Source organism: Pelodiscus sinensis, chromosome 31 (assembly GCF_052426305.1).
Source record: "Pelodiscus sinensis isolate ZL-2025 chromosome 31, ASM5242630v1, whole genome shotgun sequence".
In the NCBI taxonomy this organism is placed as follows: domain Eukaryota; kingdom Metazoa; phylum Chordata; order Testudines; family Trionychidae; genus Pelodiscus; species Pelodiscus sinensis.
The window spans coordinates 11,866,464-11,890,469 of record NC_143082.1 but is presented as its reverse complement, the minus strand read 5'-3'; the positions used below and the strand labels follow the sequence as shown (position 1 = coordinate 11,890,469).

The following is a 24,006-nucleotide window of genomic DNA, read 5'->3' as shown; positions in this document are numbered from 1 at the left end:
GCTACAAAGGATCTGATTTTATTGCAGACAAGCCATTAAAGCATGGTCTGATCTCCACTAGGTTTAGGTCCCATTAGCCAGTAAGGGTCACGCCAATCTACAGAAGGGTTCCATTTACCAAGACACAGCCTTATCAATGTCTGGCATGTGAGCCCCTGGGTGGGGGGCGGAATGGTCTAAATAGCAAGACTTCTGGGGACAGGTAGTTTTGTCAATTTGTTCCACTTTCATGTGGCATATTTCTTGTATGTATTTTAGTGCACGTAGCATCAGTGCGCATAAAAACAGCTGCTGGGGGTGACATTCACTGTGCTCTCACACTTTATTTCAGCTCAAGCGTCAGCTGCATTGGGCTCTGGAGTCTCCGTGAAGTCTGACTTCCCAGTGAGGCTGTGCATTCCTGCTCTCGCCAGCACTGCCTTTGTAGCTGCAAAGACTTGGGGTTTTTTAAAAGCGTAAAGTAAGCTTTGAAAGAGGAGGTTTGCTCTTGTAGGGTTCATCCCCTACAAGGACTGAACCAGAGCGCACTGTCCTGACAGACTGCTGGTTTCCTCTGTGAAGCCTCAGATGGGCCTCAACAGTACTGGCTGGGTCTTATTGGAGTGAGGCACCGTCTGCTGAAGAGCTACACCCAAGCCAGTCATTGGCCTCTAGGTTTTAGTTCAACTGAGTTCCAAGTTGCTGACTTAAGCTCTCCTTCCCCTTCTCTAAATAAAACCCACTAGATTTGGAGACATCACATTGGCTTCACTAGCTCTCAGACACTGATGTAGCATTTAAACAGAGATGCCTCCCAAGTACTGATGGAAAGGGCAGCTGCTCAGTTAAGGACATGGTTGAATGGTTCTATCTTGCCTCACTCTGTTTCTCTTCCCATTCCAGCCTCATGAGCCAATTTCCCCAGATTTCCAGGCCTTGGAGACCAGAACCACTAACTTCCTGCTGTTTAACCCTTAACAGTCATATAGTTTAGACCAGTGGTCCCCGCCATGATGCCTGCGGGGGCATTTGTGTGTGTCTACCAAGTGCGTGGTGCCGGCTCTGGGCACACTGCGCATATGCGGCGCCAGCCCGGGGCGAGCAGCGAATTGGCCGCCCTGGCCCCAGGCATGTGGCAAATTGGCTGCCCCGCCCCCAGGCGTGCAGCTATGGGGGTTGCCAGCTCTGAGCGCGCAGCTATGGAGGGCGCCGGCCCCAGATGAGCGGCTCTGGAGGGCGCAGGCCCCAGGCTTGCGGCAACTGGGCGGCCTCGCCTGTGGCCATGCAGCGCATGGGGTTGCTGGCCCCAGGCACATGGCTCATGGGGGTGTGGTGTATGCGCAGCCCTACCCCTGGGCACGTGAATGTCCCCGCCCTCTGGTGCCCGGCAGTTCCAAATGGTTGGGGACCACTGGTTTAGACCAATGAAAAAAAGCTGGCTGATAAAACCAGTGTTACTTATTCCCACAAAAACTCTTATTTGCAAAGAAGTCTTCCTATTTCCCCCACCCCCTAAGAAATGCTACACAGTGCTGAAATAATGGATTACAAAATTCTGCTGGAATTGATGCCATCATGGCCTTATCTCAAACCTGCTTACTTTCTTGCTTTAATGAACACAAGTTATTTTCTTGAATTTTATGTCCTGGCTAGATGGCTTTCTAGCACTCCCTGGTCTGTCTTAGGCAAGGAGGGTCTTTGCTACAGTGAACTTAAACTGTCAGAGGAAATGAGCAAGGAACTGGAGAGCAGCTATTTCTAGTATTTGTAATCCTGTTTTCACATGGTCTATTACAAACATGGGATCTTAAACTTTTTTTCCTTTCGGTGTTCTGCTGTTCCATTTATAGGATACAATGACTTTCAGAGAACCAAATTCATTATAAAAGTGCTGTTAGGACTATGTGAAATTTGGGATCTGAGCATTTCTTGTAGTGAAGCCAGACTATTTGATTTCCCAAAAGACATCAAGCCAGATCCTGCTGTCAGGCAACACCTATGTTAGAATACCAAAGTCAGGTTGCACAAGTGTAAATAAGGGTTCCCTTATGCAAAACGTGCTTTAACCATGTGAGTCAGCTAATGTAAGGCTCACGCAGGTGGAGTTAAAAAAATACAGTGAGTACTATTCACCTGGATTCACATAGCTAGAATCCAGTTTCTCCTCAATGGATTAAGGCGGCTGTCCTTGTGTTTGAATACTTCTTGCATAGGACGCTGGAGACTGCCTTTGCTTGAGCCATACAGTCTATATTTGTTATTGCTGAATAGCACTCCCAAGTCTTATAGAGCAGGTCTGGCTTGTGAAATCAACCCCCTCCCCCTTTTCTGCCTACCAGACCGAAAGGAAGGAGCACAGGATCTCTGACCTGTAGCAGGGTGGTGGCGTAGGGGCTTCTGCCCAGTGGAGAGGGGAGTCATGGGGTTCCCGGCCAGCTAAGCACATCTGCCAGGGTTTGGGGATTCAACAGGATCAGGGATGAAGCCCCAACCCCTGGCAGGCTCACCACAGCTCTTGAACTTCTGAAGATAGTCTTACGCAGCTCAGAGGCTCAGTAGTTTTGGCATCTGTTATATAGGGTGGTTCCCGTGGAGCTGGCTTGAATGGTTGATACACATCAGAGAAGGGACAGCAGTTAAATTACTCCTCTCTATACCCTTCGTAAAATCCTGACTCCATTAAAAACGTTATCGCCACCTCAATGGATATCTTCCCCTCATGAGAGGACACACTTTTCCAAAGCTTGAGTTCCAAGTACAAAGAGAACACGAGTCATCTAGTGCAGAATAAGGTAGGCCAGATCTCTGCAGTGCTGAAACATACGCCACTCTGCAGCTAGCCCACTGATTTGGGGTGACAAATTCCAGAGGTGACGCTAACCATCTACACTGCTTCTTTGTTCGTAACCATGTCTCCTCTAGAGGGCAAATTAGTATAGAAGAGGTCATCACAAATCTAGTTCCATGCTTTTATTATACTGCTATTTATCATATAAATTAGCACTGGCTTCTTCAAACAGACACACTGAACTGATCAGAAAAAATCCACTCCATATGGCTTGTACAGTTTGCTCTGCTCTTACTACAACTCCAGTAGTTAGCCCCTTCAATGCATGGTACACACCTCAGAGCCGACAGGAAAATAAAAAGCCAGCTACATTTAACAAAAAGGCTAGCGTATAAGCTGCTGTACTAGTAGATCTGTATCTTTCCATTCTGAACTCAAACACAGTTGTTTCCTCTCCAATGCTTCTTTCTGTACACATACCAGGAGCTCAGGAAGGTGCAGTAATCCTCATTTATTTCAAATCCCATTCCTGAGAGTATGATCAGCCACTGCATAAGAGACAGGACCATGTTCGATGGCATTCTGTAAGGATGGCTCACGCTACTCAACACTTCCTCTAATGCTCTCAATTATCTATTCATGATCACTGCTTAAGTGCACCTGAAATGTTAGATTACATACTATGATATTTATGCAACTGACAGACTTTTGCAAACCAAACAGGGCTCTCCACTGGAAAAACAGAAGACATTATCTACAGCAGTAGTGTCTATGTTAGGAATGTAAAATTTCAATTATTTGGCTAATTGAATAGTCGATGCAATTTGCATCGACTATTCAATTAGTCAATAATGGTGCCTCTGCCTTTGTAGTGTAGAGGGTTTTTCTTGCGCAAGGAGGGGCAGTGTAGACGCTCCTTCTTGTGCAAGAGCCTCTTCTGAAAAATATGGTGGCTCATTAGGTATGCAAATGAGGCTCGGCGATATTCCACGCTTAGCCTCATTTGCATATTACTCGCGGAAGAAGCCGCGAGTGTAGACATAGCCTAAGTATTTTAGTGCTAGGCATTCAGAGTGTTATAACCAACTACAAATACCGCTGGCTCATAGGGTCAGAAAAGTCAGAGATGGAGATGCGTACAATCGCCAATTCCTTATTGACAAACAAACCTAGATACTTCAGTTTTAAATGCCTCACTCAGCAGATCTGCTACAAAGGCATATTGGAGCCAACTTCTTATTCCCATTAGCCCTGGAGAGACAATTCAGCTCTGGAAGATGGGAGCTGGGTTCTAGTCTGTCCTGTAAAACATCACTAGATATCAAATTCACAAGTGTAAGGTCTTCAGTAACAAATCAGAACACAGGTGGATTTTTAGATTCCACAGAGTTTGTGGCAGCAGCAGCTAGAAAAATTATCTTTTAACTTATAGGCCAAGATCATTAGTCCTGGATTCATTGAAGGAGAAAGAAAACGAAACCTAACTAATTCACTTTAAAGGGTGCCCATAGTGAGGGAAAAAAAAGCTAGTTTCTAGAATCATTTTAGCAAGTAGAATGATCCAGCATCAACTCAACCAGACGGAAAGAAAAATTCCCTTGATTTCTAGAATCCTTGCAAGAGGCTGTGAACAAGTTCAGATATTTCTTTAGCTTGTCACACAATTCTAGCCTTTTCATCCTCACGAAAAAAATTGGGACAAAAATTAACCAGACCATCTGTTTTAAGGAAAGTGGGTAAGACAGAAGTTACAAGACCATGATGTAGGCAATGAAAAGATTTTCCTCCCAGAAAAGTATTTCAGAAATTCTGGGAACTGAAGTACCTTCACCTCTGTGAAGTGGCTAAGTAATAGCTAAGAACATTTTACTGGGAACCCTTGATAGCTAACAGATGCCACATTAGATTACATCAAACATGTTCTGAAAATGGAGACCTGTCTTATCTACAAGATAGATGATGAATGTACTTAAGCCAAAAATCTTTTTTCACATGGCTTGTCTGGTTACCATCTTGCCCTGTGGTAGAAAGCCACAATGCTACTTCCCAGAGCCTGGTGTGGCACACTAAGTTAACATTGGCCTCAACGTTACAGACTCTACCTCTATCCCATTCTTACAACAGCTCAAAGGCTCAGTTAAGTAGTGTCATTTATTCAGTTAGGCAGACAAGAGGACAAGGCTTTCTTCAGTTTCTGGTGAAGCCACTTCCCACCCAATTGTGGTGAACATGGTTTTAATAAGTGGCAGATTACTGGGACAGGAAGAACAAAGACCCTAGTAACTGGCTAATTATGGGGAATTATATAGCATATATGCTCTAAATCTCACCCAACTTCAGCTACACTATGAAACATCTATAGTCACCGTGGCTCATCAGGTAACTGCTCACGCACTATGGGACAATACATCAGATCTTAGCAAATTTGAAATAAAAAGCTATTTAAGAAATAGAATTTTACTGAAAGCTATGATCAGCTTGAATATACGCCAATTACAAGTTCTCTTCAGATTGTCCTACATCACAGAGATAATTTTTGGGGGAAAAAGATCAATGGTGGATTCTGCAGAGAAGGCCAAGCCTGACTGATCATTGAGCACTATTTTCCGAGAACAAGTTGAATTTATCACCATAGGATTAGGCTGGTAAGAAAATACTACTACTTTACTATTGATCTTCTACCACTTCCTGTGATCCCTGAAAGACATGGAAGAACTATGAAGAAATAAGATCTCAAATTTGTGGCAAAAAAAGCTACATAAAACAACTCTCTAAAGTTTTAGAGAATAGTCCTAAATACCAAAACTGTTGGCTTTACCGGCACAAGGACTGGAGGCATCATGCTTTAGGAATGCACAATGTGACAAATCTATTTTTAAAAGATATGAAATTTGTTGTATTTCATATTTATAATTGTTTGTGAATTTTAGTATCTTGCTGTGCTTCCCTCCTTGGTAGAAGTATTGTTTCCATTTTACAGAATGGGGACTGGAGTCACAGATGTGAGATGCCTTCCCCAAAGTTACACAGCAAGTCAAAGGCACAGTTGGGACTAGAATCTACATAACTGTCTGTTGTTGCTATAATCACAAGCAAGGTCCTTGCTCCCAGCCCCCCACCGCCATCACCAATAATACAGCATCAGAATAAACATTCATACTTTACCAAGACTGTGTATGTATTAGGTTTATAAAACATAGCTTAACCAAGGCATTTCAGGCTCTTGCATGATTTTTGCTCTTAAATGGCAATTTGTGCATTTCATCGTGGTCTCTGGGGAAGAACATCTTTTTCACACACCCCCACACACTCCCTATTCACACAAATAAAAACACTAAAATGGGATTTGGTTAAAAATCTGTATCAAATTACTCCTGCTGCCTCAAATCGCTTGAGTGTCGTCTGCTTATATAAAGAAATCAAGGCTTGAAGCCTCAACCTGTTTCTATGGAAGTTACTTTTAACAGCACAAGGGCCCAGTTGTTATGTCACTGTATTGTCAACCGACGGGGTGGGGTGGGGGGCGCGCAGACAGGGGGGAGGGGCGGTGCAGAGGGTAAGTGGCAGCTGCACACAAGGAGTCTGTCTAGACAGAAATATCATTTCTATTCCTTGAGTACTTTCTTTAAACATTTGTAATACATCTCCAAGTCGGATACAGCCTCTATACAGTCAGAAATAAGAGTAATTGGCTATGATGGTTCTCAGCTTATCAAATTTTAATTAAAAACCTCTCACTGACAGTCTTGTACTCTCTACCACAGTGAAACCCATGTGTTGGGATTAAAAGATTCCTTCACATGGGAGCAGATTAAATTTGACCTTTAGGTGCCTCGAGTTTTGACACCTGTGAGATAGCCACAGAATCGATCAGCAGGCTGCACTCCCAGTGAACGGACACATGGCCATGGAAGAGAACAGCACTAGAAATATATTTTTAAAAAGTGTCATGTCCCCTTTCCAATAATCCAGCTACAAAGGGCAGGGTACAGCATTTCTGTACACCAATTAGTGTTGCAAGAGCATGTACAATGTTCAGCCACAGTGGATAGCTGAGGTACTTCGACTCTCAAGCCAGTCACTTCAACCTGACAAGGCAAAACACCCAGAAGAGGAAGGAAAAGCTGATGGTATGAAGACAGTGCTCTTAAGAGCACAGCACTTTCCAGGAGACAGGTGGGGACCATTTTGAAACATCTCTAATTACTCATCCAGTTATTACCTCCTGATTCAGTTTAGCAGTCCCTGGCTCACTACAACTTACCCATTACAAAAATAGCTTCCCCAATTATCACCTCTAATATCATTAACTCACAGACATTTACCTTTCCCCCCTCCCACCCCTCTTCTGTTCTGAAATTTGATTTGTACTTTTCACGTGTGTTCATTTTTTTTTAATTGTATCCTTTGGTATATATGGTTGTGACAATTTTCTTCCACTATTTGATCTGAGGAAGTGGGTCTGGCCCATGAAAGCTCATCACCTAATAAACCATCTTGTTAGTCTTTAAAGTGCTACATAGTCCTGTTTTTTGTTTCAGCTACACCAGACTAACACAACTATATTTCTATCACTATTCTACAACTCACAGGTGACAGTAAGTCACAGCTGGCAATTTTAACCCAAATCCTGCACATCAGTTTGAATTAGAAAGTAACACAGCAAGAAAAATAGAAAAACCTGGCAGAAGCCTAAGAAAATCAATCAATCAATCTAAACTGCAGAATTTTTACTTTATTCCACGTACTTCCCATCTGCATCTGGAAAATGACAGCAAATTAAATTACAACAGCACATTTCCAGCTATTTAAAGACAATGCTATTTATACCATAACATTCAGTGTACTGGAGTATCAACATATCCAGCAACTTCTTACTACAAGTCCCCTCCAGGCAGCATCTCCTTGAGTCAAATTCACTGATTACTTACAAGCCAAGTTTTTACTCCGATCAATGCTGGAAGAAAACGTTGAAAACTTTTGCCCCTTGCGAAAGTTCTGAGTTGAAGAGCTACTGACTATGTTACAGGCAGAAAGCACTCTGCTGAAGTATTCTGATCAGAAGTTCAAATTACAAAATGAGCAGTTTAAAAAGTGATCTTGATTTATAAATTGTAAAGCATTGCTGATGAAGGTCACCAAGAAAAAATTAATAGGAGACCCCCATAATAGGGTGTCAATTTCCTGCATAAACTGTACTTAAACGCTTTCCAGAGTACAGCAGTTTAATGACACGTCTGCCTTTGGCGCTCATACCAAGCAGCAGCCTGCATTTCTCTTTACTCCCAACCCAACAGGAAACAGCAGGGTAATGTGCATTAGCAGGAGCAGGCTGGAAAATGAAGGTGAAGGAAAGAGTTTGACTATACAGAGAAGGAGGCTATTATTTCAGGCTGCAATGAATCAGCAGAACCAAACTACGCAAAATATTTACTCAGACAGCACCACTGAGAGCATCTTTCCTTTGAATCTCTATGCAGTTCCACAGGGAATAAGTTAGTCACAAGTTTAAATGAAACATACCATAAAACCCAGACACAGTCCTACCTCTGGAGTCAAGTAGTCACATTTCAAATGGGGATTATATGACTGGATTAGAGTGCTGTGGTTTCTTCGCAGTACATATCTTTAAATAAAAAATAATTAATGCAGCAATATGCAAAAGGTATAAAGCGAATATATGCCAATACTTTGCATGCAGACTTTCAAAAGACTTCAAAAATATCCTTCTCGACAGTTCAGAGAAAAATTCTAGTCTCTGGTGCTTCAATGAAGAGAAACAGATGGACCCATGATTTGGTTTCAAAACTGCTGCCTTATTAAAAATAGTTACAGCTCCTCTGACAAATCTTTCAATAGTTCTCACTCAGGCTGTTACAAAGCACAGGTGGCTTTTTTCAGTGAAAAGAAACATAAAAATATCCAAGAATAAAAATAGTCTTTAACTACACTTTTTTTTTTTTTAAATAAAGCAGTTAAAATATCTGTTGACTAAGTTAAGGCTATAAAACAAACCAATTAAAAATATGACTGAGAAGTCAATCCTGGTGCAAACCTCTACTGACCCCGTGTCCTTGTTTGCTGTCCACATTTATGTTCATGGATCCTTTACTCCTCTGTAGCACTTAGTAAACCTCAAATACTCCTCTGTAGGCTCCCATATGGCCTCCTGCTGCAAACCCAGCTGGGGCACCTCAAACAGGCAACTGAAACATGCTTCCCCCATTCAGCAAGGGACCTGCAGGCTCCCACAATTAAAGTTTCTCACAGATAACTACTTTCCTTACCCTTAATGCTCCCTTATAGGTTTCCCCAAGCAAGCTCCCCCCATCTAGCTAGGTTAATTCCCCACTGCTATCTCCAGATGCATTTTTTTCTCCAAGTTTGTTCATCAATTTAATTGTACCATGTTGTTGCTGGCAGTGAAATTTAGCAGTCAAATCATTCATGACTCAGTATTTCAGCCCCTGAATGTCTATCATTTTGCAACAGCATTTTAAAAATTATCCAGGATTAACTTATGCAGTATTACAAACCTCTCTCAAAATCCTTGCATAGCTAAATCCTGACGTACAGATCAGATCCTTCTGACAGAAGACCATTTCAATGTAGAACAGGAGTGGGCAATAATTTTTTTATCGGGGGGGAGGGAAGAGGGGGAAAGGGAAACGTGAAGAATTTGGTAAGTGGTCATGGGCCACACTTTTCTCTGGAAGGGACGTGGAGTTTGGGATGGAGCTTGGCTGCAGAAGGGAGCTCAGGAAGTGGACTGGGGTGCAGGAGCAGGTGTGCAGTCTGGGAGAAAATTTGGGTGACGGAGGGGGTTGTGACCTGGGGTAGGGGATTGAGGTGTAGGGTCTATGGGGGATTGGATGCACAAGAAGATTTTGACTTGGGACAGGGATACAGAGGGGGTTCAGAAGGTTTGAAGTGTGACCTGGGGCAGGGAGTTGGGGTGCGGGGAGAGTGTGGGGTGCCAGGGGCAGGCTTTGGCTGGGAGGCACTTACCCATGTCAGCTCCTGAGGCAGGCTCCCTGCCTGCTGCACCCCACACATCTCTCAAAAGCAGCTGGCTGCTAGGACCAGCCTGTGTGTCTCTGCCACCAATAGAAGCTGTGACGATTGGCTGGGGGCGGGAGCAGCATGTGAGACATGGCAGGCACAGAGCCAGTCCCGCTGGGATATGGAACATTGGTGGCTCAGAGGATCATGGTGGGCCAGATCTGAAGCTTTGGCATGCCGCATTCAGGCCACGGGCCACATTTTGCCCACCCCAATGTAAAAACTCCCAGGAAAATCCTCTGAGAACAAGAATTCCTTTCTTCAGTTAGAAAGCTTCCACTGTGAAATCCATTCACATTAAAATGTTCATTGATTAAATGACTATGGCAGCAGATGAATTGGTTCAAAATAAATACTCAGAAAATTAACAGACAGGATGTTTCAAAGATAAGAGGTAAATTTGTCAAGAGCCTTCAGGAGCCTATATTTAATTTTTAAGTGACTAGGGCACTTGAGCCTAAATCGCACAGAGTCAGTGGCGATTCTTCAGTGTCTAAATCACTTTTAAAGATGGGCAGCAGGCATTTTGGAAAGTCTTTACCCAAAGTTTGTAACTGTTTACGTAACAATATTTGGAAGTGCTACTGTTCGAGCCATTTGAGTTATAACCATTCTCTTTCTGAAACAGCAGTTTGCAAAAGGTTTGAGAAAGAGTCGCTGTCCACGCAAAATTCCTTGACCAATTTCCTTAACTGTTCAGAAAACCGACTAAGATTCAAATCACAAGGACTGCTGTTAAAAAAAGGCTGAAGAGTATCCACAAGGCTTACATACAAAAACTTGTCACACACTTAATTGTAAAACGACTCTCAGTGCATCCACCAACAGTCTCAACAATTAACTGTTACTGCAGGTCCTGTACATTAAAAGATGGCCTCAGCAGTGTACTTGTTACAATACAGAGGTAGAACACCAAGGAAAGCAAAGACGAGAGAGAAAAGAAATAAAAGGAGGAAGTTTATTTCCACCAGGAATCGTTAATATCTGGAATAAAGCTACTTAAAAGCAGTTACAATAGAGGAGTCTAAAAAAAGAGGTGCTAATTTAAAAGAAAAGGATCTAGCAACATAGAATAGTTTAGAACAACAGGTACATGTATAGACTGAAAACTTTTCCGCTCTGGAAGTGCCCACGGCAACGTCAGGTGCTAGAAGTACCCTATCCTTTGGAACACAGGATGTGAGACTATCAAGTGTGGACAGCTGGGTGTGAAGCTGAACCAAATGGCTATTTGCATATTTCTGTGGTTTGTGAACGAAACACGCTTGCGTACATTTTGCGGCTATTACAGAGTGCAACAGCCACATCAAACATAGGCTACAAAACCCTATTTTTGCATCACCTGGAGGGGCAGATATGACTGGCAGGTCAAAAAGGGCATATACATAATACTGTAAAGCTATTTCTCTCGGTTCACAGCTACTCTAGACATTGCAAAGTGCAAGACGGTGTGTCATGGGATTGTTGTGTCCAACACACCAGGGCAGTGAGGGGCAACCTAGGCTAGTGACCAAGTCAAAAGAAGAACAGCAGCAGTTTATTTTTTCATTCACTGTTGAAATGGTGTAAAAATCCATTACAAGGTAAAAAACAAAAACAACCATCCAGACCACCAGCACCTCACCAACTCATTTCAATATCTTTGTAAAGGGTTGACTTTCCCGCGAGTGGTTACTATTTTTTAGTGACCTCTGATCTCTGTGATACAAACAAATCCTGTCACAGAATGGCAATGGGCTAATCATTTTAAATGAGCTGTTACTCACTATTCCGTTGTGGTACCTCTTTCCAGACATTACAGCAGCGGCTACTAACGGGATCCTAATTAAGGCGGTATTAGCATTTAATACACCCTGGAAAAATCGTGTAATTTAGAATTAACATTTAGGCCGAGTACAGAAGTTGTCAAACTTTTTTCATAGGGTGGTCCGCATCTGTGATTGCACTCTAGCAGCTGGCAACAAGAGGAGTCCAGTCAGGATGGGAAAATGCAGTAGGATTAAGCTTGGTATGTAAGCCAGAATCTGAGAGCAAATCATGAACTTTGGAGCCACAGCCAGGTAGAAAGTCTTTCAGGAATAGTGGACAAGTATCAGCTGTAAAAATGCCCAAATGTTTATTATACTTTTGGATCCCATGTCAAACACATATTTAAATGGTTTCTGGTTTGAATCTAGTTCAGGGAAGGGGTGACCAAAAGGTGGTCTCATGCACCATCTGGCATCTGTTCAATGCCTATAAAACAATTAGGTGGTTTCAAACTGCCCACAGCTACAAACCACAATGACTGAATCCACGTGGAATTCTAATTAGTAGGTTCAGGAAAAAAAAAATCACCTATACATTCTTAGGACATCTAGCCTAGTCCCTGGATTTTGGTATGGAGACCAACCTACTTTACCACTGCTAGAAGTGATCCCTAGGGCAAAGGGGAAAGGGTTTTACAATGGCAGTACGAGAAAACTTGAACGGTCATTGCTACTCCTTTGGAGAGAATAAACTGTGGTCTTGTGTCACCAACCCAGAACCTTTAACATGGACAAAAACTTGAGACTAGAATTTGGTCTAACCATTTATGAAAGAAGCTGGAAAAGAGAAATATTGGAAGGGTCATTCAACTTAAAAATAAATAAATCAAACCTCTGTCAAAACATCTTTACTTGTATACAGAAGATCCTGTTCCTGCAATGTTATGCATGCAGACGGACCCTACGAGATTAGCCTGTGTGCATCTCACTGCAGGATCAGAGCCTAAGATAGTTATGACTGAAATATTAGAGAGAAAGTTACGTTTCTCTAGGATTTCAGCTTGTTTACTTTGCACATTTGACAGCATGCTGTAGCTAGTCATTCCCACCATTTCTCTGCTGTCTTTCACAGAGCAAGAAAAGAGAAACATTTCAAAAAGAGGGCAGCAATTTTAAAGACAAAAACTGGCAGGACAACTTGAAGGAAGGTGGTTTACCTGAGATGAATTTTAATATTTAAGTACTAGATTCCAACTTGACAGCACCCCTTTTACTTTGAGATGTTTTTATGCATATGGAGTCAGTTTTCACAAGTATTTTAACTGCACACAGAGCACAAGACAAAGGCACCACACACCTTTTGAAAGGAAGCAACCTTGGTAATCACTTTCAGAGTGAAAGAATAATCATACAAAATGCTAAAGAATCAGAGAACACTCATAACTTCATCAAGTCCAATGTGTACTTCTGACAGCTATTCAATCACACACATGCAACAGCAAAACAGTGTTTTGCATTAATGCTCTTGGGTGTCCGCACAAGAGATTATTTTGGCTCTAGAAGATCATAACTATCAAGCCAACTCTCTGATCTTATTTCCAAAAACCAAGCAACAATCACACTGCCCTGGAATTGCCTGGAATCATATGCTATCTGGATTAACAACTGAAGTTTTAATGGAAGCAAGACAAAAGCATAAAATATATGGAGTCCATGAAAGTAGTGAACAAGCTGACAAGTTAGGTTATCAGATTTGCAAGGAGACAGGGAGGACATGTATCCTCCAAAGCTGTCAAAGTTTTTCGAAAGTGAATGCTTCAGGACCAATAACCACATGAACCGAAGCACAATCCAGCCTGCCCCATGCATGCCTCATTGACATACATTCTTACCTTTCTGATTTTGTTTCTTAGACATCCCTGCGTATTTGTTGTTATGGTCAGTTATACGAGGAAAAGGTAGTCCTCTCCCTTGAAAAATATGGCTGACAGCTGCAATTCACGAGTCGTCTCGTTTCAAACAGGAAATGGCAAATATTTGGTTGGGATGGCAAACAGGAGCTAGGATCCTCAGAAATTCTGCTGACTGAACAGCAAGGCACTAACTGCTTCCTCTCAACACCAACTTATCAGGACGCCTGAAGGCAGCAGCTCACATTGTCCTTTTCACAGATTCTGAAAGTAAAAACCAAGAAAGGAAATAAGTTAGAAAATTGCTGTATTAGCCATGTCTGCCCAAGAACTCACAGGTTCCTGGGCTCTTCTGGGCAATGCATTTTAAAAACAAAATTTACTTTATTGCTTAAAGGGCATTAAAAAGCTCTCAGAAAAAAAAGTGTAAACATAAAGCAGCAAGACGCCTAAAGATTGCATGTCAGCATCTTGCAGTTCTGGAATTCACTCAGTGTAGCCTTTACAAGACCATTTTACTGATGCACAAAAGCACCGCAGCCAATTTATGACCCGTTATAAAAACAGCTGTCTAAACAGACACTAACATGAGAATTAAATTTCTGTATGCAGGGATCATTATGCAAGGGACTAAGAGGCCAAATGTATTTATCAGACAGTAAAATGTAGCAGAAGTTTCATTCTTAATACTATAGCATGTTCAGTTTGAGCATAGAAAATTACCTTGCTTTGTTTTGTCTCTTACCACACCCATACCTTTCTGCTAGTTTATTCCAGCAAAGACTATGACAGAAACTGACTAAATGAGGAACAGTTCTCTCTTTGCATTGCATTTTCTTAAGGTGAGGAACTGAAGAAGTCATGTATGTAATTGTTCTCTGTTCCATTAATTAGTGCAGGAGCGTTGATAGCAGTCACCACCGTCAAACATGACAGGTGAAACAAAACAACAAGGTACAAAACAAACAAAAAAGACTAATAAGGAATTCTTTGCCATTGTAAATTGGCACAGCTGCACTGAACAATCTGGCCTACTAAAATCTTAGAGCCACATTGAGAAGGAAATGTAAAAACCTCAAAAAGTGGCGATTTAAATTGTGTTTCTAAAAAACGAAAACCAAAGGCATGAGAAGTGTCTGAAAAAACCATCTACATTCCTAGAATCAGTACATTCTTGAGCATGAAGTTACAGTTCCTAGTACATTGTTTAAAAAGAAAAAAAACTGTATCCACTTTACTTGAGGCATAATTAAGAGGCAACAATAAACCCCTGCTTAGGCCCATATTCTAAAGGCATTCCCAGGATATGGTTTACACATCTAGGGAATGCAGCAACACTAACAGGATACAAGAAACTAATAACATTGGCCAACTGCACATTAGCAGATGCATTTGATTTACAAATGGCGTATTTGCTGTACATTAAAACTTTCCAAGCTAAACTACATAAGTGGCCAAAATATGTTTCTTTTCTAGTCCCAGAACCCAAATATAATTTTACAACCATGAGAACAAAAGCTCTGAGAGACAAGAATACAGAAAAGCTCAGTGTGTTTTGAAAGCTGCATGCCTAAGAGAGCCTTTTTACCTATCGGAAAACTCTTGGAGGAAAGGTAGGAACATAAACTCCTGTCTTGCTGCCTTCGGCTCTTGGAATTAAATAACACAACCGGTTAGGTTTTAGTGCCTTGAGGCGCATGCCACCCATTAAACTTGTGGTGTGTCAAATGAAATTCAGAAAATAAAATGAGAGGCCGCAGAAGCCAGGAAATTTAGTGAAGGACTAAGTCTCCAATATCTAGCTAGAACTAGAAAATCAGCTCAACTTTTTCCTATTGCCAGGACCTTCAGAAAAATCACAGCTTGCAGAAACACCCTCAATGCTCAAAACAGATGTGTTCTGGATGATAGGCATATGAATAAGTTTCATTTCCCCACCCTTCTGCCTGCTTCCTGCCAGTACCCTGTAAATGATACAGGAATCCTGCTGTTAGAAATGCTAGAACCTAATTCCTGTGGACTTCAAGATAATGCTTGTTCAGGAGAAGGAATGCGGCATGTGCACACACCTGTGATCACAGAAATGGGAGTGAGAAGTCTACTTTTCTTACAATCTTTCAGAAGCGTAAGTATAATGTAAGGTCTGATGCAACATTTACTTTTTGGAAAACAAAACAACTTCTGTGATTCAGAGCACTGTGTGAAAGTATATAGGCAATTTTAAATACAGACAACATTTTATCTGCAACACTGGACCAAGGGCAAATTAGGGGTTTGTGGGGCCCTCAGCAAGCGTGTGTGGGGGTGCCCTCTGCTTCCCCCCAGTGCTCCTGGCAGGGAGCTGTGTCAGGAGGCAGAGGCCTGCCCTAGCCCACACGGCTAGCACTGCCAGAGAGCAGGGTCGGGGTGCAGGGGTTTCTCCCGCCCCCTGGAAAAGACCAGAGCAGGCAGGCAAAGTGGAGCAAATCCCAGCACTTCTACCCAACATCTTGGCAGAAGCACCAGATGAGAGGAGCAGGACAATCCCTGCACCCTGACTTGGCTCCCCAGCTGGTGCGGGTCAGGGTGATGGGGTTCCCATTTTTCTGGGGGTCCAGGGCACGGGCCCAACAGCTCATCCGCCACTGCATCTGACTGTCCCTTTAACTGAATTCCTTTGTTTTATGGGATTGCCTTAACCTCAATAAAAGCAGTACTTTTGACTACGGATTTTCTGTGAATGCAAATTCTTGGATAGTAAATAAGCTAGAGAGATGCCTCATCCAGACAAAACATAGCAGCAATACGTTTAACTAGTCTGATGTATTGCTCTTCATTAATACCTTTTATCTGAGAATCTCAAAGCCCTTTTGCAAAAGTTAAACCTCTTCAACCCTAAGGTAAGTTATACAATATCTTCATTTCAAAGAGTACATTAAAATAACTGCAGCAATTTAGTATTGGTAAAAACAAAGGCATTTACCAGCAATTCTAAGTTATTGTCAGGCTTGGTAAAGAACAGAAATGATCCTTTGATCCATTACTTAAGTAATATAGGCCCTGACAAATCTGATGAGAATATAAAGGCCTGCCGTGTAATGCTTAAGGATGGAATCAATAGGATATTATCATCTGAAATGGCCAGGGTGGAAACATAGCTTGGAAAGACAGACACAACTTCATCTTATGTTAACACCCAGTTCCACGAAGCTGTGCAATGTTCACAACCAGATGCTTTGTAAATAACTGACCAGCAGAGAAACTGCAACATGGTTGTTAGATGAAAGGCTTAGATAAATAACTTATTTTAGAGGAAGCATCTCTTTAAAATAACGGAAGGGTATTGTAAGTTTTTAAAAAATTGCAAAAGATAGTGTATTTGGTCAGAAAAGATATCACTAATGTCTCGCATATTGTATGGTATACATCAATAAAATGGATACAAAAACAAATATTAACCTTTTAAAAACAGTAAAGAAACAACTTGAAAACAAATATTTGATTTGTTGGATTTTAAACAACTCCACAATTACATTTAAACCCACAGATTATGTGGAATCTATAAAGAAAAAACAATAATTTGTGCTTCTTTTTCTGGCAGTGCAGCAATTAAGCTACTCCCAGAGCTGTGCAGTCACTTAGTAGATTACATAAAATAAGATGTAAAAAGGAAAAAATTAGTGTTTCTAAAGCAGATTGAAATTTAGAACTTAAAAACAAAGTTCACAATGTTTTCCAAATGGAGTAACAAAATGAGCAAGAAAATATTTTCAATCATTGTGCTTTTATTGTAGGAAGTACTAGGTATGTGAACGACTAGTCAACTAATCGACTATCCGATAAGCAAATATATATCGGATAGTCAACACGCTAGTCGACTAGTCGCTTTCCCCCCCGCTTGCTGCCTCTATCAGAAAAGAGGCGTGGAGTCCAGGGTCTGCCGCTTTGAAATGCCGCATGGAGCCTGACATGGGGCCTCTGCAGAGTTTCAAAGCCGCAGCACTGCATGGAGCCCGGGGTCAGCGGGGGACTGCTTGAGTCCCCCACTGACCCCTACTCCCTGCAGTGCTTTCACCTTTGAAATGTAGCAACAGCCTGGGGGCTGTTGCTACACTTAAAGGCTGAGGAGACCTTATCAACTAATTGAATAGCCGATGCAAATTGCACCGATTATTCGATTAATCTAAATTTAACATTCCTAGGAAGTACCAACTTAAAAATATATATTTATCCATAGTCTGTTTTAAGAATATTAAGATAATAGCCTAGAATTGACAATTAGTCAATATTTAAGCTCACTAGCTATCTAATGTTTGCCAGGAGAATAAGTTATCTACCCAGTGAAAGCTTTGCCTGGGTTATCTATTAAATAAGCTACAAAAATTGCTTCTGCTGCTGCTATCCCGAAGCCTAAAGAACAAATCTGCTGCTTAAAAAGGATTTTTACCATTTTCATGCTGATATTTCAAACTAGTGTTTTTTGTCTCTTGAACTTAACATAGTTCGTGTTGTACGGCAGCATCTGGCTAATTGGCTTTTGAGTAAAGTAGTCCCTTACCAAGCTATTTTAATCTTGTTGATCAAGCACACAGAAAGTCTTTGCGATTCTGCACACAATACCATTTCACTAGGATAAATCTTTCCATTTGCAATTTATAATCATTCTAAAAAAGAAACTATTGCCAAGATACCAGGGTGACTACAATCAGCAGAGGCATCAAACCATGTTTATCCAAAATATTATGCACCCTGCCTTTGTAAGGCATAGGCCTAAATACTGAATTAAAGACCAGGTAAATACCATCTACCAGAAGTGCCACCAAATTAACCTAACAATCCAACAAAATATTGTATTGTGTCTTACCACACGAATACTTAGAGCAGTCACAGGTTTCATATACCTGGCTAGGCATAGGAATACCAAGAATAATTAAGAACACAAAAAAAATTAACTTTTTTTTTTTTAATTATTGTTGTGTCTGGCAAACCCCCCTGCTTCACAGCGGAAAGCATTCACTTTGTCAGCCTGCACTGGATCTCTGGAAGGACACTTGCTCTTTAAGCAAAATCCAATTAAGCCATAGAATTCCAACTGTCAGCATCATTAAAGCTTGACACAACCCTCCATCACTCCTCTTTGAAGACTTTTAGCTTTTCTCCTCCAGAGCAGATTTAAACCTGGTTCACAGGCTAGTGAGCCTAAATTGAATATTTGCATAACAGCAGGTTGGCTTTGGTACCTTCTGTCAGAAGAGGGAACTGAGGATGCCCAGGGATGCTGGAACAATGGAGGTGCTGAGAGCCACTGAACTAAGCTGTAAACCCTACAGGTGATGGAAACTACTTCAAGCCAAGAGTGAGTCCAGAGCCCATGAATATGCCATACAGTGGTAAAAGCTATTAGAAAAGTATGACAGGAACGGATTTTGAATCTATACAATCCGTTTCAAACGCTTATCTGAGGACAAATGCACATTTAATATACAGTGCTAATAACTTGACATGAGAAGGGAAGGGGTAGACGGGAATGTTTACACACTGTGTACAACTTGGTTTTCTGAGCAGAGGTCTGAAAGTGTCTCCAATACCATTGGCCCTAAGGGAATCTCTGATAGCATAAAGCAGCTTTCTTCCCCCTACTCCAGACTAATATTTTGCTATTTCTAGGACTCATAGACTTTAAGGTCAGAAGGGGCCATTATGATCATCTAGTCTGACCCCCTGCACCGTACAGGCCACAGAATCTCACCCACCCCCTCCTAGAATAATCCTCTCACCTATATCTCAGATATTGAAGCCTTCAAATAGTTTGAAGACCCCAAAATGACAGCAAACTCATTTTGTAAAAAAGAATCTTTTTAATCCTTACAAAACATTAATTTTCTAACCCATTCGAACTTTTATTCAGGATTTCCCCATATTGAAGACTTGCTCTGATTAATTAAATGAATGGAATATTTAAACACAGAGATGTCTATCTATAGTCTCCTTAAATCCACACCTGTACTGTTCTTGCAATGAAAGCATTATGCTTAGCTTGTCCTCTGCATAGATATTCTAGAACACACATACCTTTCACAATCTAGTTTTAGAATATGCAAACATGGCTTAGAACTCACTGCACCTCATCGATTATTTGTTGCACAAAACACGCGTGCGCACATGAAGATGCAGTGTACACAGAGGTAAAAAGCAAGAGACAATCATTTTGCTTTTCCATACATTTCAGGAGACCACATTACTCATGACTACTAGTAAATAGCGTTATATGGTGTTTTATCAATAGGAAAGTGAACGAACTCCATCTTGTGTAGGATTGTTCTTAGAAGACTTTCATTGTTTTAAAAAAATTGTTGCAATCTAGTGACTAAGAACTCACAAATCCTAATTCCAGCATTGTCACTGATGTGTTATGTAACTTCACTTCACTTCACTTCCACGTGCCTACTGTAATGTGGGGATAATTCACGTCTGTTGCAAAGTGTTTATACAGGTGCAAAGTGCTGAGTACGCTGGTCTTCAACTGTTTCATTACAAGGGAGGCATGTGTACCACAGACAGCATTATTAGGCCCTGTACTGAAAGAGAACCTCTCATGCTCTAACAGCCATTTTGCATGGGCCTGCAACCATCTGAAATTGTCCAGAAAAATAAAAGGGCCAAATCAGAGTGCGACAAAAACTTTGCATATTCATGTGAAAAAAGGAGACAACAGATAAGGAGGAGCTGAGTAAAAGGAGCAGAGACTAGCAGAAGTATCCAGGGCCCTATTGGAATAGAAAACAGAGAGGGAAAGAAGAAGGATATTCTTGTCCCAATGATATTTTAGTGTCTCTTACAACCAGCTGTGAAACTTTAAGGCATACTTTGGACTGCAGCTAGGTGCACTCTGTCAGGTGTTTTGGGCCATGTTTAAGTCCACTGCCACCACTATTGGTTCATCAAATTCTTACTTCCCTATTGCAAAAATTCCTAAACTCTGCATTCTATGAAGTCTTCCATTAGAGATCTCAAAGCACTTTGCAAGCATTAAATAAACTTCAGGAGGGTGCCCCAAAAAGTAATAATGGACATGAATTGTTTGTTCTTTAGAGGTAGCTTGTTCATATTATTTACTGCAACAGTTTTCACACTTTTTTCCCTCATGACCCAGTGGAAGAAAATTGTTGATGCCCACGACCTAACAATTTGACTAGAGCAGAGGTCTCCAAACTTTTTAAGACAACCTTCACTTTTTGAATTTAAGTGCAATCCAGGATCTTCCTCAAACCCAAACACCCTCGACCCACCTCCTTCCTGTCCCTTCTCTGAGGTCCTGCCCCTCTTCACTTCATCCTCCAGTCTCACTCACTTTCACCAGGCAGACGCAGCGGGCTGGGGTACAGGCTCTGGCCTAATCCTTGTAAGGGATTTGGAGTGTGAGAGGGGCTCTGAGCTGAACCTGGGGAAGGGGTTGTGGTGTAGGAGCGGGTTCAGGGCACAGGCTCTGTAAGGGAGTTTGGTTCCAGGGGGCTCAGGGCTAGTGCAGGAGCTTGGGGTGCAGGAGGGGCTTCATGACTGGGGCAGGGGTTTGGAGCTGGCTCCAGTTGGGTCCTGCTTACCACAGGTGGCTCGTGGGTGGTGGTGTAGTGGAACTAAGGCAGACTCACCCCTGTCCCAGATCTGCACCACTCCCAAAAGCAGCCAGCAAACTCCATCCTAAGCCCTGTTGTGCCCCCCCTCTGCTCTGTGGAGAAAGGATACAGAGTGGAAGGGTGCACCTTGACATCAGTGCCCTCTTCTCCCTCCCCTCCCCTGCACAGCAAGCAGGGGGCTCCCCAGGGGAGGGGCAGCTCCAAAGTAAAGGGCAGGAGATGAGCAGCAGTGGGGGAAGGGGCAGCTGAAGCACTGGCATTTGATAACCTCCTAGCCAAACCAGTCAGAATCACCTGTCAGAGGCTCCAAGATCTACCAGTAGATCCCGAGCTACTGGTTGGTGATCACTGGACTAGAGTGTGGGCTCCAGAGTGAGGCTGAGGGTGAGCGCTCTGAAGTGTAGGAAGAGGCACCAGCTTTGGGGGTGTCAGAGTTGGGGCAGGAGGGGCTTACCTTGAGCAGTTTCCAGTTTGTGGTGCAACCGGGATGCTAAGGCAGCTTCCTGCCTCTCCTGGCACCACAGACCATGCTGCACCCCAGAAGCAGCCAGCAGCAGGTTTCTATCCAATGGGAGTGCAGAGCAAATGCATGGGGCAAGGGCAGTGCGCGGAGCCTTGTACGGTCTCCTCCCCATCCCCCACCTAGGAGCTAGGCCTGCTGCTGGCCATTTCTGGGGCGCAGCGCAGTCTGCGGTCAGTGCCAGGACAGGCAGGTAGCCAGGCTTAGCACCCCTCACCGGTCACCTGATTGCCCTGCAGCAATGAGACTCAGTGCCTGACATTCCACGACACAGTACTGGGTTGCGACCCATAGTTTGAAAACCACTGATTTACTACATATTTGAGAAACTGTGTCAGTGTGTCTGTCTGTTCATTAAAAAACTCCTTCTAAGCAGTAAGAGCTAGGACCACCAAATTCAGTATATAGCTTCCTCTTATCGTAATTTAAACCAAGGTAAGGGTTTGGTTGTGCCAGGAAAACAGGATGTGCCTGGAATGGGACTGCCTCTCATAAAGCTAGATGAGACAGAATCGCTAAGCAGGTGAAAGAGCTGGTTGAGATCACCCACCCATCCTGCATCCAGCACAGCCCTAGGACTAAGCCTTCCACCCTCTAGGTGCCCTTTAGGAAAGGCAGAGGGGGCTGAAGCTTGCATACTCATCCCCAGCCCCATTTAATTTTCCAAAAAACCAAAAATGAATTAAGGACCCAAGCAATGCTGGGTAAATCTCCCAGTGTATATACAGGAAACCTCCAAGTTGCAACCGCTTGAGTAGGAACCCCCTGCACTTACAACTATTTTTTAAAGTGTGGAAGGGGCCAAAAACCCGCATTTATGACAGTGCACGGTGCCTATCATCAATGAGGCTTCGAAATACGACATCCGACTTGTGACGCTTCCCCGGGAACCAATCATGTCGCAAGTCGGGGGTTGCCTGCCCACATACATGTGAGTTTCTCTCTCTCACTTGTTACACCACAATGACTATTTTCAAATAACTTTATGGGTTTGAAAGACACAAAAATAAGATTTTTGTTCAAGTGACCAACGGGTTTGGTTTTTTTAAAAATGAGTTGTCTTTTTTAGCTATTCTTTTTAAATAATCTGTAAAAGTTATTTGAACTTTTTAAAAGAAATAATCAGAAGAAAAAAAAACTCATGGAAGAAATTAAAGAAAACTTACTAGAAGTCTCAGAAGATGTGTGCTGTGAGATCTCCTGCCTTAATAGAAGGGGCAAAGGTGTTCAGTCTTTGAGAAGATCTCTCTTCTAAATAGCAGTTAAAACAAACCAAAGATGAATTTTAAGATCGAAAGTTCCTTTCTCTCAGAGGCAGCAAGGTGGAGGGAGAATGTGAGTAATCGACTACTTGCTTACAACCCTGGAGCCCAGGCTCATCAGTTAACTGTGTACAGTTACACTTTCACATCTCTAATTAGCATAACACATCAAAATAAGATGTGAATGTTTTTGAATTGCATTATTGAGAGATAGATCATGAATACTGAATAGTCAGGAATACAAGAGTAATAGGCTTAGAATGGATTAATATATAGGCTTTTATGCTGGAAAACCTAGGCTGAAATAGATCACAAGAATGAACCTTAAATTGAGGTTTGCCTAATCAAAAAAGCTACTGCACAATTTGGAAGGACTGCTAAGGAAAGAACAAGATTTGAACTAAACAGGGTGCTGGAAGTGAGGATTCACCTACATTGACAAGAGGGAAAGTAGCACAATCCCTCATTTCCATGAATACTAAAACAAAACTGGAGAAAAGTGAGTCCTATGCTCCCCTCCAAAAAGCTGACTAGAAGTAGTGAAATGTCAGAATTGGGCTTTGACTCAAGAACAATTTTAGTGAAAAGTACATATTTCATCGAAAAAATATTTTATTGGGAAAGTAAGTTTTCTGACTTTTCATCAGAAAACTGAAAAAAAATTCAGCTGAAAATGTACACAAAAACCAAGCATTTTGATTTTGTTGAAGTTTTCAACCAAAACCAAAACAACTTTTAGCTCTGGCTGTAAAATATTAGACTGACCTGTAAAGCATTCGCTTCCCCATGGCTGCCCAGCAGATTCTTAATTAAATGTTGTGTGTTAAATGTTTGGCAAGTCAGGGAAACCATGCCAAAACCCTGCTGTTTCCAAGTAGTGTCCTCCCCATTTTTCTCTTCATAGTGCTGCCTCCTTTCTAGCCATCATTTTGTTACTTGTACAAGTGGAACGCCTGCAGAACCCAGTGGGAGTGGGTGTCCTATCACATCAGGCACCACCTCTACTCCTTAACAATTTACAGACCAGGATGTAAGAAGTGGGTGTAACATACAGACAGGGAGTAGGCAAGGACACTTGGCTGTATATACGCACAATTTGCAGGATAAGCCATACATATTAAAGA

At 42.1% G+C, this 24,006-nt stretch overlaps 1 protein-coding gene across 7 annotated transcripts in view; it reads right to left on the bottom strand.

The window, feature by feature from the left end:
* Positions 1-24,006, bottom strand: part of SPATS2 (spermatogenesis associated serine rich 2) — a 46,653-nt gene that overhangs the window by 21,660 nt on the left and 987 nt on the right. For 3 of the 7 annotated variants that reach the window (XM_006131175.5, XM_089774858.1, XM_075901964.2), the window contains exon 2: positions 13,470-13,751. In XM_006131175.5, coding sequence (XP_006131237.3) covers positions 13,470-13,494 — 25 coding nt within the window. In that variant the 5' untranslated portion in view covers positions 13,495-13,751. The other 4 variants (XM_075901965.2, XM_006131177.5, XM_075901967.2 and 1 more) reach the window with 4 other exon arrangements.